General features: G+C 39.1%; 1 protein-coding gene across 7 annotated transcripts; it reads left to right on the plus strand.

Annotated features, from left to right (window-relative positions):
• The first annotated feature begins 349 nt into the window (after positions 1-349).
• LOC119520618 (zinc finger protein 596-like) lies at positions 350-18,307 on the plus strand. Of its 7 annotated transcripts, none has more exons than XM_037818582.1 (6): positions 350-557; positions 11,806-11,891; positions 14,119-14,245; positions 14,973-15,017; positions 15,593-15,672; positions 16,107-18,307. In XM_037818582.1, the coding sequence occupies exons 1-6, from the start codon at positions 548-550 to the stop codon at positions 17,052-17,054; spliced, it is 1,296 nt and encodes a 431-aa protein (XP_037674510.1). In that variant the 5' UTR covers positions 350-547; the 3' UTR covers positions 17,055-18,307. The 7 variants fall into 7 exon arrangements, with proteins under 7 accessions (XP_037674510.1, XP_037674513.1, XP_037674507.1 ...); XM_037818585.1 differs by lacking the exon at positions 11,806-11,891 and adding an exon at positions 14,729-14,795 and having other exon boundaries at positions 350-562; positions 14,973-15,068; positions 16,107-18,306; XM_037818579.1 differs by having other exon boundaries at positions 14,973-15,068; positions 16,107-18,306.
• The last annotated feature ends 1,229 nt before the right edge of the window (positions 18,308-19,536 follow it).

Raw genomic sequence — 19,536 nt, forward strand, 5'->3', positions numbered from 1 at the left:
CTCACCTCATCCCCACCCTTAGGTATTTTAGAGCCACCACCCTGCCCCACCCTAGGAACCCTGCAGGTCTGCAATAAGCCACTGCCCCCACCCTCAGGAATCCTAAATATTTAAAATTTTAAACTTTCCCGCTCCCAAGCCCCTGCTCTCACACCAGCCAATGGAAATCTGCCAACTACCCCCTTTCCCAAATGCAGCCACTGAAAGACAGCAAACCTAAACCTAGCAGCCTCCCCGTCCCCAGAAAAATAACTTTCCCTGTCCTCCCACCAGGGTAAATTAACCCCCTTTTCCTCGTCAGCCTGGCGCGCTGTGACGTCATGAGGCTGCGCCGAGCGACGATCCCAGATCCCGGAAGTGCCCCTGCTCCAGTTTTGGCGCCGGACCTGGGACACAAGGTCTGAACAAGGTGCTGCTCTGTGGGTTTCTGGACCCCTGAGGTGGGACATTCGCGAGTCTCAGCTTCGTGACCGAGGGAGAGACTTCCCTTAGAGAGCTGGACGAGAGGGTTTCTTGCCTCCTGCATCCAGGACCCTAAGGGCTGGAGATGAAAGCAGGTTTGGTGAGTGTGGATGTCTCGTGTGCTTGTACAAGCCTTGGTCTTGTTTCTCTGGTTCTTGGTCTTGTCTTTTAGTTTGTGGGCTGTTTGTTTCTTCTTCAGTGTCACATAACCTGCTGGAGCTGTATGTGGGAGACCACACTGGGTTTGAGCTCCCAGTGGCACATAAGTTTATATCAAAACTCTTTTTGGAGGGTTTAGCCCCAGGCATGGGAGAATAGCCATTGCGACTGGGTTTGGAGGGAAGCAGCCCCTGGCATTAAGGGAGTTCACTGAATTTTGTGCCTCGGTTTTAGTTATCTGGGTGCTCAGTGGCACATAAAACCATTGAGTGTTGGTCGCCTAGGACTTGGCTTTAAAACTTGGTCTTGTTTTTGTTTGTGGTTCGGTTACGTTTTTGTTGTGTGTTTTGTCTTGTCCTGTTTTATCTCAAGTTACCTAAACATATATTTTTTTTAATGGGAAACAACATAAGTAAGAAATCTAAGAAAATCAAGAAGGATGAACTTTTAAATAGCAGTCTTAAGCATTAAAAACAATTCGGGTATGAGCCCATGACAGAAAAAAAAACACACACACCAAAAGCAAAGCCTAAAACATTTATGCAAAGTAATTTGGCCTCAGTATAAATTAGAGGATGGCTGCAAGTGGCCAAGCCAGTGATCAATAAAATACAATATTTTGCAACTAAACTTATTTTGTAAGAGAATGAACAAATAATATACAATTTCATATGTGCAGTGTTTGGCTCTTATTTCAGAAAAAAAGTTCTGAGGAGAATGTTTCAGGCATGGTGTTTCACCCACCAGCCAATCCCCTAGCCTCTCCTTAAAGCTCCAGAGGAAATAAAGGAAAGCCTTGGCCCCTTATATAAAATGGACTAAGATTCCCATTCCCCAGGTGGTTGAGGCTTTTGCACTCCAGGTGGAAATATTAGTGACCAAGATTTCCAGGGCCATGCTTGTGGGTCCCCTGCTCCCCCTCCCTCTCCTGCTAGAGTTTGCAGTTTTTGCACTTCCCTTTCCCTCCCCGCCCAGAGCCTATAACTTGGCCACTCCCTCCTCTTCCTCTCCCTTTACCTTGTCAGAAAGCTGAGAACAGGCCCCTCATGCCTATGAATTTCCCCGAAATGGCCTTCCCACCTCATATGAGTGATGTGAACTTCAGGCAGTGTGTGTCTACTTCTGGAGGTCAAAGACAGGGACAGTGAGCAAACTTTGAGAGTTAAAAGCTGATAACACAGGCTACCGGGAGATAGAAAGAGTGTAGAGATGAGGCATTTGATGCTGAAGGCCTACAGAATGTTCAGCAGGATTGATTGTATAGATCCAGAAATAAATAGCATAATACTGTGTAATAGTAGCACAGTATTGTAAGTACCCTGAACAAAGATATCTGTGAGTAAGGCTGAGAGAGGTGGGATAAGGGAGTGTATGACACCAGAGGTAAAGATAGATGATGAAGGCTGGGACTGTATAACTTGGCAAAAACTAGAGTGGCCAAAGACTGTTACTAAATATACAAATATAAAAATGTCCTCACATGTGGGAGAACAAATGAATGTCAACCATGTAAAGTGTTGAAAAAGGGATGGTATTTGGGAAAAAACATAATCAAAGCAAACTGGAGTCTATGGTCAACAGTAACATTGTAGTATGCTTCCATTAAATGTAACAGAGGCAATATGCCAAAGTTAAATGTGTATGAGAGGGGGATATAAAGGAGGGATATGGGATTCTTGGTAGTGGTATTGTTTTCTGTCCTTACCAATGTGTTGTATAGTATGACACTTTATTTTTCTTTTTATTATCTTTTTTATTCACCAAAAAAAAAAAAAAAACCCAACTTTTTCATACTAATCAATATGTTCAAGTGCTGACTGTGGTGGTAAATGTACAACTATATGATGATACTGTGAACAACTCATTGTACACTGTGTATAATTGTACGTTACATGAATATATCTCTATAAAATTGTAGGAAAAAATATAAATAGGTGTAAAAGTGCTGGAGAAAACATGGAGAGAGGGATGTATTCCAGACAGTTCCTGGCTCTTTACCAGATGCCCTAGATTGGTAACTAGATTCCACACCTCCCCACTCCACCATCTTGCCCACCCCCCTTTCATCCATTTTGAGTTAAATTTTTTATATGTTGTGCGATAGGGGTCCTCCTTCATTCTTTTGCATTTGGGTGTGCAATTCTCCCAGCACCATTTGTTGGAAAGACTGTTCTTTCCAAATTGAGTGGACTTGTCAGCGTTCTCAAAAATCAGTTGGCCATAGATGTTTGGGTCTGCTTCTGAATTCTCAATTTGTTTCCATTTGTTGCTGTGTCTGACCTTGCACCAGTACCATGATGTTTTGGTTACTGTGGCTTTGTAATGTTTTAAGATCAGATATTGTAAGTCCTCCAACTTTGATCTTTTTTAAGATTGCTTTGACTGTTCAATGACACTTATTGGAGCATACAGGTGTTCATAGTGTCCTCTTATAGCCTTTGTTTGTTTGTTTGTTTGTTTATGTGTGGTCAGTTATAATATTCCCTTTTTCATTTCTGATTTTAGTTATTTTATTTTCTTTTTTCTCCCCCTTCAGTCTAGCTAAATTTTAATCAATTTCATTGATCTTTTCAAAGAACCAATTTTGGTTGTATAGAATCTGTCTATTGTTTTTTTCAATTCTCTATTTTATTTTTTCCATGCTCAGCATTTTTTCTGCGTCAGATAATTTTTGGTATGTTGCGTTTTCCTTTTCACTCTCTTTCAGAACATTCCTAATTTCTCTTGTGATTTCTTCTTTCACCCGTTTGTTAAGTTTACCTTGCCTGGTTTCCACATATTTTTGAATTTTCCATTTTCCCCTCTGTCATTGACTTTTAGCTCCATTCCATTGTGCTAAAAGAAAATATGTTGTATAATTTCCATTTTTTTTAATTTATTGAGACTTGTTTCATGACCTGACATATGATCTATCATATAGAATGATCCACACACACTAGAAAAGAATGTGTACTCTGCTGCTTTTGGGTAAAGTCTTCTATGCATAAAATACCTGTAGCAACTACTCCTTTCCCACTTACCTGTCCTTACTCCACCACAAAGAGCTGCCCCTTATCTCCAAAAGCAACTCCCCTTCCTCCACCTCCAAACTTCTGACAAGAGTCTCTATTCAGTACACTTAAACTCATGTTCAAATTCTTCAACTAAACTTCCCCCAACTTAACTAAAGACTGCTGGCTATGCCTGTTCTAGTTTGCTAATGCTGCAGAATGCAAAACACCAGAGATGGATAGGCTTTTATAAAACGGGGGTTTATTTCACTAAACAATTACAGTCTTAAGGCCACAAAGCATCCAAGGTGACACCTCAGCAATCGGGTACCTTCACCGGAGGACGGCCAGTGGTGTCTGGAAAACCTCTGCTAGCTAGGAAGGCAGCTGGCATCTGCTCCAAAGCTCCAGCCTCAAAACGGCTTTCTCCCAGGGCATTCCTTTCTAGCAAGCTTGCTTCTCTTCAAAACATCACTCCCAGCTGCACTCTCTTTCTTCCCCCCAAGTCAGCTCATTTATATAGCTCCACCGATCAAGGCCCACCCCGAATGGGTGGGGCCACGCCTCCATGGGAACATCTCATCAAAATTATCTCCCACAGCTGGGTGGGGCACACTCCAAGCAAATCTAACCAACACCAAAACTTCTGCCCCACACAAGACTACAAAGATAATGGCATTTGGGGGACACAATACACTCAAACTGGCACAATGCCTAAACCCCGAACCACCCTACTATACAGGCCTAGGAGCTAACGGAAGTATAGGAGTAACTAACAATGACATTCAAAATATCTCCCTATCAAATATTCACCAAAACTGACACTATTGTCCCTGGGGCACTACCCCTAAGCTTACTTTAGGTGACTTTCAAGGACAAGGAACATGCTTCCAGTCCCCTCAATTCCCTCAATCTACTTCTTATGTTAATTCTTGCACCTCTGTAACCATTTTCAGCAACAGCTCTGCGGGTCATAATGGACATTACTTAGTAGCGCCCCAAGGAACATGGTTTGCCTGTACAACGGGGTTAACGCCGTGTTTATACCCCCCCGCCCTCATGCAACCTAAGGCTCCATGACTATGCATTCTCACCCATGTCCTTCCCCAGGTGTATTACTACTCTGGTGAGGGAGGTAGGGAGCACCTCAGGCTAACTAACCTCAAATGAGTCAAGCGAGGGGGACCAATACTAGTGCCAGTGCTCCTCGGGCTTGGGGTAGCCGGAACAACAGCAGTAGGAACCACAGCACTCGTCACAGAGGACCAAAATTTTAAAAGCCTTAGTGCTCAAATTGACCAGGATCTAAAAACCTTAGAAGAGAGCGTTATTAAATTGGAGGAGTCCTTAAGCTCTTTAGCAGAAGTAGTGCTCCAGAATCGGAGGGGACTCGACCTTGTATTCTTAAAGCAAGGAGGGCTTTGTCTAGCCTTAGGCGAAGCATGCTGTTTTTATGCTAACCACTCAGGTGTAAATAAAGAAAGTCTAAGCCAACTCCAAAAGAAACTACAGGATAAAGAAGAGCAAAGGAAAAAGGAGGCAAATTGGTTTGAAAGTATATTTTTTCAATCTCCATGGTTAACTACCTTGATATCAGCAATTGCCGGACCCTTGGCTCTTCTCATGTTAAACTTAATCATAGGCCCCTGTGTTATAAACGGTTTAGTTAAATTTGTCCAACGGCGTATTCAAAGCGTAAAACTCATGGTTTTGCAGTCTCAGTATCAATACTTACCCTCAGAAGAAACAGTGATTTGATTCTCCCTAAAAACCAGTGGGGAATGAAGTGGGCCCCCTCCCCTTAATCTGTAACAGGAGGGTCTCCTCCCCCTCAACCGGCAACGACTGCAAAGTGAAAAATGTTGTGTAAGCATTAAGCCCTGAGAAGAAGGGAGTGAAACTGTACTTTTAGGGAGTGAAACTTGCGGTTGTACGCATTAGCCAAGCATAACCATTTCAACAATCAACCATTGTGCCAACCTTGAGAAAATTTCTCAACCTTGCTAAAGATCCTAAGCAACCAATAACTAACCGCCAACTCTGCTTCTGTCAAAATAGCTTGCTAGCATTTTCAGGATGTGGTTTCTGCCTATATAAGTCTCAAGCACACTCAGGTCGGGGCTGCTCACTGAATTCCCTGTGTGGAGTGACTGTGGGCAGTCGCCGGCCAGCTAATAAAGGCTCTTTAAATTCTGTTTGGCTGTCTCATACTTTAACTTGCGGGCACCACAACACATAACAAAAAGAATAAAAGTAGAAATAAAATAAAATACAACAAAAAGGTCACACAATACCACCACCACCACCAGGAATTGCATTCCTCTCTCCTATATCCATTATATCCCCTTCTTATAGACCTTTAAGTTTGGTATATTGCCTTTGTTACAATTAATGAAAGCATATTACAGTGTTACTCTTAACCATATACTCTAGTTTTCATTGATTATATTTTTCCCCATCACCATTCCATTCTCAACACATTGCAAACTTGACATTCATTTTTCTCCCAAATGTAGAAATTTTCTTATATTTAATCACCGTTTCTTATATTTAATGACCATCATTGATCACTCAACATTTTGCTATGTTATACTGTACCAGTCTTCTTCTATCTTTTCTTTTAGTGTCATACACATCCCTAGCTGTCCTCTTTCAACTTTACTCACAGTAATCTTTGTTCAGTGCTCTTACAATATTGTGCTACAACCATGCAGTATTTTGCTATCCATTTCTCAACCTCTACAGTCAATCCATTTGAACATTCTATAGTCCTTCAGCATCAAATGCTCAATCTCTACCCTCTTTCTGTCTCATGATAACCTGTGTTCCCAGCTTTGAACTCTCAAAGTTTTTTCATTAATATTAGTGAGACCATACAGTATTTGACCTTTTGTTTTTATTTCACTCAACATAACTTCTTCAAGGTTCATCCATGTTGTTTTATGCCCTGTGTCCTTATTTTGTCTTACAGCTGCATAACACTCCATTGTATGTATATGCTACTTATCATTGCTTGTTTATCCACTCATCCATTGACGAACATCTGGGCTGTTTCCACCTCTTGGCATTTGTGAATAATGGCACTATAAACATCAGTTTACAAATGTCCATTAATTTCTTAGCTTTCAGTTCTTCTAACTAGATACCTAGTAATGGATTTGTTGGCTCATATGGCAATTCTATAGTTAGAATCCTGTGGGACTGCACACTGCCTTCCAGAGTGGCTGCACCATTCTAAATTCCCAAGAGTGAATAAATATGCCTCTTTAGCCACATCCTCTCCATCACTTGTTATTTTCATTATTTTTTGATAATGACCATTCTGGTAGGTTTGAGATGATATTTCATTGTGGTTTTTGTTTGCATTTCCTTAATAGTGAAGTTGAGCATCTTTTTATATGTTTTTGAGACATTTGTATTTCCTCTTCAGAAAAGTGTCTATCCATGTCTTTTGCCCTTTTAAAAATTTGGTTGTTTGTCTTCCTGTTGTTAGGTTGTAGGATCTCTTTTTATATTCTGGATATTAAACCCTTATCTGACATGTGGTTTCCAAACATTGTTTCCCATTGTGTTGGCTGCCTTTTTACTTTTCTGACAAAGCCCTTTGATATACAGAAGTATTTAGATTTGAGTAGATGCCATTCATCTATTTCTTCTTTCATTGCTCATGGTTTGGGTGTAAGGGCTAGGAAACCCCCTCCTATCACAAGAGCCTTAAGATATTTCCCTAAAGTTTCTTCTTAAAGTTTTATGTTCTTCATGTAATGCCTAGGTCGTTGATCCATTTTGAGTTAATTTTTGTATAAGTTGTGAGATAAGATCCTCTTTAATTCTTTTGGATATGGATATCCTGTTTTGCAAACACCATTTATTGAAGAGGCTGCTCTGTCCTGGTAGTGATGGCTTGATCATGCTACCAAAGATCAATTGTCCATAAATGAGAGGATCTCTTTCTGAACTCACAATTTTATTCCATTGGTCAGGATATCTATCTTTATGCCAGTACCATGCTGTTTTGACCACTGAAGCTTTGTAATATGGTTCAAAGTCTTGTAGTGTGAAACCTCCCACTTCATTCCTCTTTCTCAAGAAGAGATTTTTGGCTATTTGGGTCATGATGCCTTTCCAAATACATTGTTATTGGTTTTTCTATTTCTGGAAAGTAAGTTGTTGAGATTTTAATTGTTATTGCATTGAATATATAAAACAGTTCAGGTAGAATTGAAATTTTGTTAATTTTTAAAACACATCTTGCTTATAGTAAATCAATACTGTAGCTGCTCATTTACTACAGGAATCCCTAATATTTTGAAGTTTGTTGGCTTTCGAGTCCTGAGGACTTTAGCTCAATTTGACTTGAAGAGAACTATGCCAAATGCATTTTTCTTCACGATACTAAAATATGTACATTCTAGAATGGAGTAATGTCCTTTTTCCTTGAATATAAATTTCAGCAAAATTATTTAACTTTATATAGAGTCACCGCATGGATGCCCACAGCCTGAGAGAAACTTGTTAGATTGCAAGTTCTCCAAGACATGAAACACACACACACACACACACACAAACACACAAAAGAAAACCAAGAAACATTATCTTCCTGTTGATGTTTATATTACGGATCAGAGCAACCCAAACTCACAAAACAGGGAGTCTGCTTAGAAAACATAAAGGTTGCCTTTGGGACATAAAAAAAAATGGTGTAATTAAAGGACATAATCTCTTTTTCTTTATTGCATTGATAATAATTTACCTAATTAGAGGGTAAATATTGTATAAAATAGGCATAATTTAATTATATTAAGCATGAATCACATTTCACTTAATCAAAGAATGTTCTTAAGATTTTAGGTCTCCTGAAGTTATCAATGGCATAAAAAGAGAGTTGCTACAGATCAAAAGCAGCTCTGAGCTCCAAAGTGTAGAGGAGGCATGCTCAATGGAGAGTTTGCTTCATTTTGATTCCCAATTTATTTGAGTTCTGGTGAGTGTTGGAGAGATTTTTTTACCAGGAGGGACAGAACTCTGTTTTGTCATAAATCAAAATTTAACCGGAGTGTAATTGTTTAGACTGACTTAGGCATTTAGGGGGAGATATTCTGAGGGTACATTAGAAGGTTGTAACCTGATATTTCTCAGTATTTAAAATGTGTAAGTTACTGTTTAAAAGAAACTTGCCCAATCTTACCAGTCAGAGGTTGATATTTCTGCATTTAGACCAGTTTTGAGAGAGAACTTAAATAGATAGCTGGATATGGGATAGAAAGATAGAAAGATAGATATAGATAGATAGATAGATAGATAGATAGATAGATAGATAGATCAATAATCACAAAATTGGATGAGTTTTCTGAATGAGTAATAGCACAACTGTGTGGTAGTGGAATCAAAAGGCTAAGTTTGGTTGGATTCAGTGAAGGGATCTCTGAGAGACTGACATTTGGAATGACTGAAAGAAAATGAATATGGAATGGGAAGGTATGTTTGTGGTATGTTTCCCTTGGGGTCGAAATGAAGCATGAGAATAGTCCTCAGTAGAGAGAACAGCAGTGTTTAGTTATGCTTAGTTGTGTCAAGAGGTCATGTAAGAGATATACCTGAATGCCTGGTGGAGTCTTTAAGATTTGAGACTGGGTAAGAGCAACAGTTACACTTTGGGTGTAGAAGAGTGTCTTGCAGTATATTTCATTTTAGGTGTAAATAATTAAAAATCCGTGCTGACTCAGAAATAGTATCCAGATAAGTGTATTATCACTTTCAATTTAGAGATAACCATGGAAGAAATTAAGGAAATTGAATAAATGTATCAACAGACCAGTTCAAGATGTTCCAACAGTGTTGTTTGAGTTCTTTGTAGTGGATATGGTGAAGGAGTGTCTAGAGTAGTTTGAATATGATCAGAAGACTGTGATGTCAGAGCAAGTGAGGAAAAATAAAGTTCCAAATAGATATTGTGGTCCAATATTTGGATCCAAGTAAGGAATTATTTATTGGGAGATCATTAGTGAAACATGAGAGACAATACATTCAGACAAAATTTCCTTTGATTTTTTTAAACATGGAAGACTCAAAAATTGAACTTATATGATGTGAAAGTTTCTGAAGATTGGGGAGGCTTTCTTTAAAATTGAAAATGTAGTTCACAACAAAACATGAGATTGAAATCAGTTAGAGACATTGGACTTAGACACAGGTAAACTGACTTTTCTTTTTGATAGGAGAGAAGGAATAACAAATGTGTATGCATTTAGGGATATTTGAAGATACTATGGTATTTTAGTGTAATTTGGAAAATTACCTAATCCATCTGCTCAGAGGAACTTAATCTCATCTGGTGAAAATGTGTGAAAATGACAGAGTGCACGAGATTCAAAAGGTATTGAGAAGATATGGAGTATTTATGGAGTATGCATGAAGGAATGAATTAGCAAGACACAGTACAGTTACCAGGTATATTTGAAAATGTCCAGGAGATGTGCCTCTGTGTTTAGAGCAGGATCAATATCTTACTCCAGTACTGTGCCAGATGTAGTCATGGAAAATTACAAGTATTTGGAGTCATTGAGTATTGAGGGTTAGGTTGTTAGATGTGATAAATAATCGCAGGGATATAATGTTGGTCTTGGTAAGTACGTGTTGAAATTACAAATGTGAAAAAACCCTGGGCAGTTAAAATGAGAGATGGGGGTGATGTTTATGATGAGGGTCAGTACACTGTAGGTCCCCATGGAGAAGGAGAATCTGGGTATGGGGAGTACTTCTGTGGCAAAGCTAGGAGAGCTGGTTGTGGCCACAGGGTGGGACTTCCAATGTTTGATATGAAAGGGATATTCCAGGTAAAAATCTGAGTGATGTGTAATATTCTAGGAATTTAAGCTTGGCAGAGAGGCAGAACAAAATTCTAAATCTTGCTTTGTAATTTTCTAGTCATGTAATTTTGTCATAATACTAAAATTTTCTGAACTCTGATCATGTCATTTGTTAACCTGGGAAATAAACCATAAGCAGCAGGATTATGGTGAGGATTAAATAAGCAAATACAGTTAATCAACAAGCAGAGTCACACATTATACACCTTGTTTTTTCTTTATTTCTGGGCCTCAGATACAACTTGGTGAGTAAAGCCTACTATTGCTTATGACAAATTATCAATTGTCTGTGAAATATGTTTAAGAATTAACAGTGCTCTAGGGATAATTTACTGGCTATAGATGACTAATGATTTCACACAGATGCACACACACACATACTGATACCCACACCACATATAAAGGGAGAGAAAGATGAATGCATACATATTCCTACAAATGATGATTGACACGGGACAGGTCTAAACAACCCCTGTACTAAATTGTAGATGGAGCAGCTAGATAGCCTCAGAAACCCCTTCAATCTATAGTTTCTGACATTCCTTGCCTTCTGGGGATTGTGGAACAGGACAGAAACTTGATGAACATGTATTCCTGTCACTTTCTTATACAGGGGATTTTGAGCTCTTGATTTGGAGGATGGAAATCATTGGTCCCTCCAAGTGAAGTTAGTTCTTGAATTGATTCATCTCATCATGAAATAATTTTCTAGTGGCATGATAAATATCCAAATCCATTAGGGAAAGATCTGAAAATCAGTGTTGCGGGGTCAAGGGAGTGATCTTTCCAAAAATCCAAAGGAGTTGAACCATGATGATTTAGGGCAATTGCATACAGAAGGACAGGGGCAGAATGGAGCAGGGAGAGAGTGTTCTGAGTGTGGGGATAGATGTTGGAGAATCAGTGGTTCTTCATGAACAAAGAATACTTAAATCTGAGAATTGCCCCAGTTTTTACCTGCAAGGAGAGACCAAAATCCACATGTGGTATGAGTTAGAGATACCTGTTCTTGAATCATGGGGGGGGGGGGGGGATCAGAAACTTCTGACCACCATGGAACAATTAACACATGACAAGTGATGATTTTCATGTTCTTATCTGTAAGATAGCTTTATACACATTTTCATTACTAGCAACATGAGTCATAGCATTCTTATATTTGAGTTTAGATGAGAGCCTTCCCCTGTGTCTCTTAGAGAACAGTGTATGTTTCTACTGGTGGACTGTGGGTGTTACTTCCAGGTGAATGTTCGGGTAATTGTGACAGGTGGGTCTGGAAAATGGAGACAAGTTTTGAGTCTCATGTCTTCTTTCTCCCTCCTCAGCATTGGATGCTTCTTGCTTAGACTGTCTGAGAGTGAAATACCAGAGGAAAATGGTTGATGGCAGAAGTTTGACAATGCAAACACTGGTGAGAAGGGAATGGTATTTCTACTGAAATAAAACCTTTTTCAAAAATATGCCTATTTCTCCTACTGACCTGGCAGATTCCAAGTACATTCATGAAATCTTCACATATTTGAGATCCACTTAAGTATATCCAGGACTCTGGTATAACTATGGTGGGCCAAGAAGTGAGTAAGAAATAATCCCTCTACCATTTACACTAATATGTTGCAGCCTCTGTTAAGGCTGTGTGTTCACAGAAGAGATGTGAGAGGATTTATTTGCTTCATGGAGCCCATGGTCTCAGTTGGGAGGTAATTCCCTCATTCCCTATGTTAGTGTTGGTAATGTGCTTAGGATTGTGGTGAACACAAGGGATAGAGATGAGTAACTGCACAACCTAACACTCCAATAGGGAGGCATAGGGTTCATCTGGTGAGTTCAATCAGTCCAGTGTTACGAGTGCTGGGGTCAGGGCTATGCTGTATTCAGGAGATTAGAAGAAATAGATCACAAAAGGCAATGAAAATAGTGTATGTATATTTTCTGATAATAAACTTCTTACAGTTTTGATAGAATATATTTTCCCATTTTGAAAAAGTGTTTTAAATTCTCATTATCATGTTGTGCCCAGTTAATCATTTTCTTGGATGTTAACAACATTTGTACAACTTTGGTAAGTTGAAGAAAAGAATAGGGAATATTGTTTCCTTATTTTAAGCTGTGCATACAGGAGGCATATTGTACGGAGAGTAAAGTTTTAGGACCAGTGAAAATACTTGAAGGTCTAGTGAGAAAGAGAGACCAGAACAAATAAAGAGTCTATTTGTTCTTGAACAGAGTCAAGATGAATATACAAGAGATACAATGGAAATGGCAGTTTGGAGGTATAGGAGAATACTGAGTATGGGCAGCCTCCTAACAGAGAGTCAGCCTAGGACTGTACTTTAGTATAGCAGTCATAGGGAGCTATGGTTTATGTTACTGCACAGCCTACCCTCATATCATAATAAACACTTGAGTTTTGAGGAGTTGAAAATGGAAGAAACTCTTCTCAAGTTCTGTATAAAGTGTGTAGATTTCTACAGAATTATACACATTGCTTCAAGTCTTCCACCAATTTCTTGAAAATAGATTTCTCTTTTACTTAGCATGTGTTGTTAGATAGGAATCATCAGTCATTGGAGTTTTCAAAATTTGTAACATTTTGTTAAACCATTTCATAGATGAGGAAACCGAGATTCTTGCAAGTGCCACAAATTGGGTAAATTCAATTTTAGATTTGTGTCCAGTTGGACTTCAGGTATCAAAAAACGGGTTAATGAAACAATATTACATGAAAAACGTAGTTTATTTCTCCAAGAACCTAGGGAGATACTGTTGCCATGTGGAATCAGTAGAGAGTGTGAACAACCCTGTTTGTGTGTGGGCAGCACACAAGCAAGCTAAAGAGATGAATGGATTTATGCTTTTATGCTTTTAATGTAGGATAGGGGTGTACGTTAGATTTTCTACAAGAGGCAGAGATTGGTTAGTTTAAAGCAAATACCTGTCAAAGAGGAAGCACACTCAGGGTTTCTGGGTTGTAGGGATGGTTACCATAGCATTTGGGATCACCAGAGGGTTCTGGGTGAGGCATTTCACTGTTGTGGGTGGTAACCACAGATGTAGGTTTGAATTCTGGGTAGTTTAGGCTGGAGGAATAAAAACCTGTTAATTAGTCCAAACATCAGTGTTGAGGCAAGCAGCTTGGCCCAAGATAGATGCTAAGGCAGAACACAAAAATATTTTTATAAGATGGATGGGAATAATTGAATAATCATAATGTTAAAAAGTGGAAGATCATGATTAATGCTTCCCTAATGATGAGTCTGTGTATTTACTTGAAATTGTTGGAGATTTAGTTATGGATTCTCATGAGCAAATCTGATGATCACCATCTGGAAGTCATTATTATCAGTTCGTGGGAAAACTTTAAGGTTACATCACACCATGTGTCGTGCAGTACTGCATACATAAAACTTCTTACATAATGAAGCTTTATGTATGCAGAGTTTTTATGTCCCTGTGAGTGTGTCTGAAAGGTAGTTCCCAGGTTAGTGGTAAGAATGATCTAACTGGGATCCCAAACACAGCTTGGTGTTTTTAAATACCCAACACCTTCCCTTCCTCAGTGCCATCATTTCTACCTATCTACTGTGGATATTGGTAGGAATAGCCTTGTCTGAAGTCAATTGCCTATGATGTTTTAGGAATCAGTGACCTTCAATGATGTAGCCATAGACTTTAATGCTGAAGAGTGGGCCTTGATGGACACAATCCAGAGAAACCTGTTCAGAGATGTTATGCTGGAGAGTATCAGTCATCTGGTGTCAGTGGGTGAGTTTATTAAAGTTTTATCTACAGTGTATACATTTATCTATCCATCCATTCATCCCTCTAACTAATCCCTCAGAAATTTATTCATGTATCTATACAACTTCCCCATATGCCATTCTTATTTCTACTCTGATTCTTTCATAATGTTATGAATACTTGTAAGAAACTGTCTTTTCTATTTTTCCTTACGTCTCATTTGTCAAACCAGTGGCCTGTGATATTCCTGACTAAAATTTCATATTGTTCTTGCTGCTCAACCCCTATAATTCAGAACAGTATGAGAACTCACTGAACATTGTTCCTTTAGATAAAGTACATATTCTCTAGATAATATTATCCTACTGTTTCAGCACACAGTAGAAAAATAATAGACATGCTCTTTTCCACATAGAACATTGATTGTTTGGGTGGAGCCTATTTTAATGGATGCTTTTATAAAATGCTCTTTAAAACTGAAGTTTTAATTTTTCCTTGTATATAAAGAATGAAGATGTGTTGTCTCAGAATTTCGGCATTGGCAACAACATATACTTAATGACTTTGACTGCAGGTCAGGAGTCATCCTTTCCTGGAAATGGATTGTTAACATAGTGTGTTTAAATTACACTTCCTTGTGGTGTTCTTCACAGTTTACCGTATTGTTCCTAATCATCTGCCCTGGACTTGAAGATCATGAACTTGTGTCAACATAGAACTCTAAATCTATGCTTCTGTTTCTCATAAATAGGGTATCAGCTCTGCAAATCAGAAGTGGTTTCTCAGTTGGAACAAGGTGAGGAATTGTGGAGAGAAGGATTAGGATTTCTCCAAGGACAGAGAACAAGTGAGTTCTAGGATGCTGTGTTTCATTACGAGCAGGGGAGTGGTCAGTGAATGAGAAGGTCTTTAGAAATATCAACTGAAGATTTCCTTAACTGAGTGATATTCTCTGAAATGTAGGCTATGACTTTGGGGGAAAACTCCAGAGATGTGCAATTATTCCATACAGGTATCAATCTCTAGTTAAGAATCCATCTGTGATTGTCTTTGGCTTACAGAAAGAGATATTTATGTACTTCTAGGAGTTAAACTTACAGATAGTGGCCTTTGTCCTTATCCTCCTCTTTGAGGAATTTCCCTTTCTTTACTACCCAACATGGCATCTTAGTATTATCCATTACTTAATACTGAGAATGTTTTAGTTCTCCATTTCCAGAAAATGTTTTTCTACTTTCTAGAGTACACCTTAATTTTAGGTTCTTCCCCATTTAAATGACTATATTTGAAACATAATCACATGAACCTTGGAAGTTTTTAAATATTTCAGTCTGCTAATGCCATGCTATAAAGTTTTTAAAATTATTTCAGGCAGACAAAATGACCACAGAAAAGAAGAAATGACCATGCCATGTGTCTGTGATAAGGACAAGTATACCATCCAGTCAAAGGTAAGCATCATGAGTGTGAGCAGTGGTCTTCCTGATAGACAGCTGGGATTGAATAGTCTAGGAGTTCAGCACAGTCATCTGACTGAAATTAAATATGGGATTAAACGCTGCTCCACCAATAAGTTTTGGATAGTTTCAGTTAAGGGAAAACTTAACCTGAAGTGAAAGCCATAAACTGAAATCTTTTAAAAGTACAATTGCATAAACATGTTCATATACCTATACTTTGCAACATATTAAAGTATTCAAAGTTAATTAGATAGCTCTGCAGTTGAGATGCTAAAAAGAAAAAATACATACAAGAAATAGCACACCATGTGTATGTAAGAAACATGATGAATTTTAACTGGAGCCTCACGGAATGATTAGACTGGAGAATTGAAGTAATGTGTTTATGTGGACTTACCTTTAACAGTTTCTCTTCTCATTTATAGCAGCTGATTTCTAACACTGGAGAGGATCCCTTTGAAAGTCATGATTTGGGAGAAGATTTAATTCACTCCACATTGTCTGACATGGAAACAAACCCCTATCTAAATGAACAATTTCAGAAAGCTATCAATTCCCAGTCATTCTTTAGTAGACATAAGCGAATTCATGATGGAAGTAAGCAGATTCTTCCACATGTCTGCCATCTATGTGGGAAATCGTTCCGTCGACGTTGTAACCTTAAGGAACATGAGAGAACTCACACTGGGGAGAAACCGTATATCTGCCATCTGTGTGGGAAATCCTTCACTCATCATAGTAGCCTTAAGCATCATGAGAAAATTCACAGTGGTGAGAAACCATATGTTTGCCATCTTTGTGGTAAATGCTTCACTAATAGGTTTCACTTCACAGAACATGTGAGAACGCACACTGGGGAGAAACCGTATATCTGCCATCCATGTGGGAAATCCTTCTGTCATCATAGTGTCCTTAGGCGACACGAGAAAACTCACACTGGTGATAAACCATATATTTGCCATCTTTGTGGTAAATGCTTCGCTAGTAGTTCTCATCTCAGACAGCATATGAGAACACACACTGGGGAGAAACCATATGTCTGCCACCTATGTGGGAAATCCTTCAGTCAATGTAGTGTCCTTAGGGAACATGAGAAAACTCACACTGGGGAGGCACCATATGTCTGCCATCTATGTGGGAAATCCTTCAGTCGACGTCGTAACCTTAGGGAACATGGGAAAACTCACACTGGGGACTCACCATATGTATGCCATCTATGTAGGAAATCCTTCACACGAAGTCATAGCCTTAGGCTACATGAGAGAATGCACACTGGGGAGAAACCATATGTATGCCATCTATGTGGGAAAGCCTTCCGTTATAGTTCTACTTATAGGCGACATGTGAGAAGTCACACTCAGGAGAAACCATAGGTCTGCCTTTTATGAGGGAATCTTAAATTCAGTATGGTACTCTTAGGCAACTTGGGAGTCTCACTCTGGGAAGAAACCATATGTCAGCAGTTTTTTTGCGGAGAAACCTTCACTTATCTTCAGGCTACATGTGATATTAACACTGGGGAGAAAAGATGTCTGCCATCTATGTGTGAAAACCTTTAGACATAAATCTGCCATTAGGAACATCAGAGAACTCATTAAATCTACTATGCATATGAAAGAGTTTTCAGACACAGCTACCACCTTGAAAAAGTAAAAAACAACAACAACAAAAAGCCCTCAGTACTGTAAATCTCTGTCAATGTAATCAATGTCTAAATCCCTTTATTTGCAATCTATCCTTCATAACATGATTGCTCTATCCCGGGAGGAACACTGTGTAATTACCTATAATAGATTTCAGTGCATCTCCAGCTTGGTGTGTACAAGTACAACTCAGAGTAGGAATAACTCCAAACCAGAAAACAGGATAGGAAAGACATTATCGGTAGGAACAAACTGTAGGAGAACTCTAGGAGATAATTATTGATGGAATTATTACTCAATGAGGAAATGTGTGAAATCCTTAAATTACAGAGCCATATATGCAATATACATGAAGTTACACATTTTATAAAGTATATTCTGTATATATATGGATTGAAGAAAAGTCTTTGGTAGCTTTGAAGTTATCCATCAATGCTTAATTTCCCATACTGAGGAAATGTCAACCCTAAAATCAAATCAAAATGTGTTCAGCTGGATTTCATCTCAAGGATATCAGACTGGGGAAAACACCTACCAAGAATGCTTCACAGAACAATTCAACCATGATTTCAGAGTTTTGCCTACTGAACTATTAATGAAAACTAAATTAAAATGGATTGTAAAGTGATCTGGGAGTGCCAAATGCAGAATTGTGTAATGAGTTGTAGGCAATGAAATCAAAGTTTTTCTCAGCGTACTTGCAAATAATTATGAGGTAAAAACTGTACCTCAAAATTCTATGATGTTGGTCAGCTTCTATTTTTTCACACAATTGTAAACATAAATATGACTCTGTTAAACTAGGGAACTTTGAACATGAACTGAATAATGTACAGACCAAGATTATGTGTCATAAATCTTTTATACTCTGAACATGTATGAATACACCAATAATGATAGAATATAAATACTAACTTTGGATTCATTTCTAGTGATACATTTTCGTTTCCACTGCCACTGTTGGTCTTTTACATTAAAATGGAATTAAAAGTAACTCTTACAGGAATAATAAGGTTGTAAGTCATGGAGTATTCGGTAGCCTGGGAATGGAAAATACCCCAATCTTGAACAGGCATTGGGGTCATTCCCTCCATTAAAAATGTGTGATGCAGGATACAAGATCACAGATTAGGAGAGATAGAGCAAAATTTTCATCTGTAAAAAACGCTAGATAAAAGACAAAGTGCCCCAGAATAGCAGTTCCAGTATTCCACTGCTGGGCACTTCTACATCCATAGTGACAGTGCACTTGGGGAAACTGAGAGACTGTGTTTGGAATTGTGCTGGTTTGAATGTATTATCTCCCCCAGAAAAAGCCATATTCTTTGATGCAATCTTGTAGGGCAGACATTTTAGTGCTGATTAGATTGGAATTCTTTGAGTGCTTTCATGGAAATGTGCCCCACCCAGCTGTAGGTGATCACTCTCACAAGATAATTTCCATGGAGGTGTTGCTACACCCATTTGGGGTGCGCCTTGATCAGTGGAGCCATATAATTGAGCTGATGGGCAGAGGCAACTCAGTGCAGCTCTGAGTGATGTTTGAAGAGGAGCTACAGCCAAGAGGGACACTTTGAAGAAAGCTCAGAAGCTAAGAGAGACATTTTGGAGAGAAGCTAAGTTATGTAATCTAGAGTTTGCCCCTGGGAGAAGCTAAGAAGTGACACAGACAAAGATGTTTGGAGACACTTGGAGATGCAGATAGAATGACATTTGGTGATGCTAAGCTAAGAGATGAAGCCCAGAGATTGCCCCCAGAGAAGCTAAGAGAGGACTTCTAGATGCTTAAGAGAGAAATGCCCCAGGAGAACCAAGCAGAGATCTGAGACAAAGTGGAACAGGAATCATGTGAGTCTTTGAATCCCCTGGGGAAATGGCAGCCAGAGCCATGCTGTGGTGGGGAGAAACTGAGTGTTTGGAGGCAGGTTAGTGTAAAATCTGGAAAGCAGCTGAGGAGCCGGCAGCAGAAGCCACAATCAAAGTGTGGTGGGGAGTGCTTTCCATGCCCTGGGCACCTGCATCAGCAAAGAGCCCCCAAACCAGTAAGAGCCTTCCAGCAGGCAGAGGATCACAGAAGTGGGTTGTTTCCATGCCATGTACAAACATTGAAGCAGCGGGATGGGAGACACACCTCTGCAGGACAATGGCTGAGGGTTTCCTGAGGGATTTTGGTGGCTTTTGATGGCACACAGTCATCCACAGAAGCCTGCAG

The sequence above is a fragment of the Choloepus didactylus genome, chromosome 25 (assembly GCF_015220235.1).
Source record: "Choloepus didactylus isolate mChoDid1 chromosome 25, mChoDid1.pri, whole genome shotgun sequence".
NCBI lineage: Eukaryota > Metazoa > Chordata > Mammalia > Pilosa > Megalonychidae > Choloepus > Choloepus didactylus.

What these genes read in the sequence shown, in the direction of transcription:
- LOC119520618 (XM_037818579.1), top strand. An exon ending in GTTTGACAATGCAAACACTG is followed by an intron (nt 11,892 to 14,118) that starts GTGAGAAGGGAA and finishes ATGATGTTTTAG; the next exon opens with GAATCAGTGACCTTCAATGA. An exon ending in CAGTCATCTGGTGTCAGTGG is followed by an intron (nt 14,246 to 14,972) that starts GTGAGTTTATTA and finishes TCTCATAAATAG; the next exon opens with GGTATCAGCTCTGCAAATCA.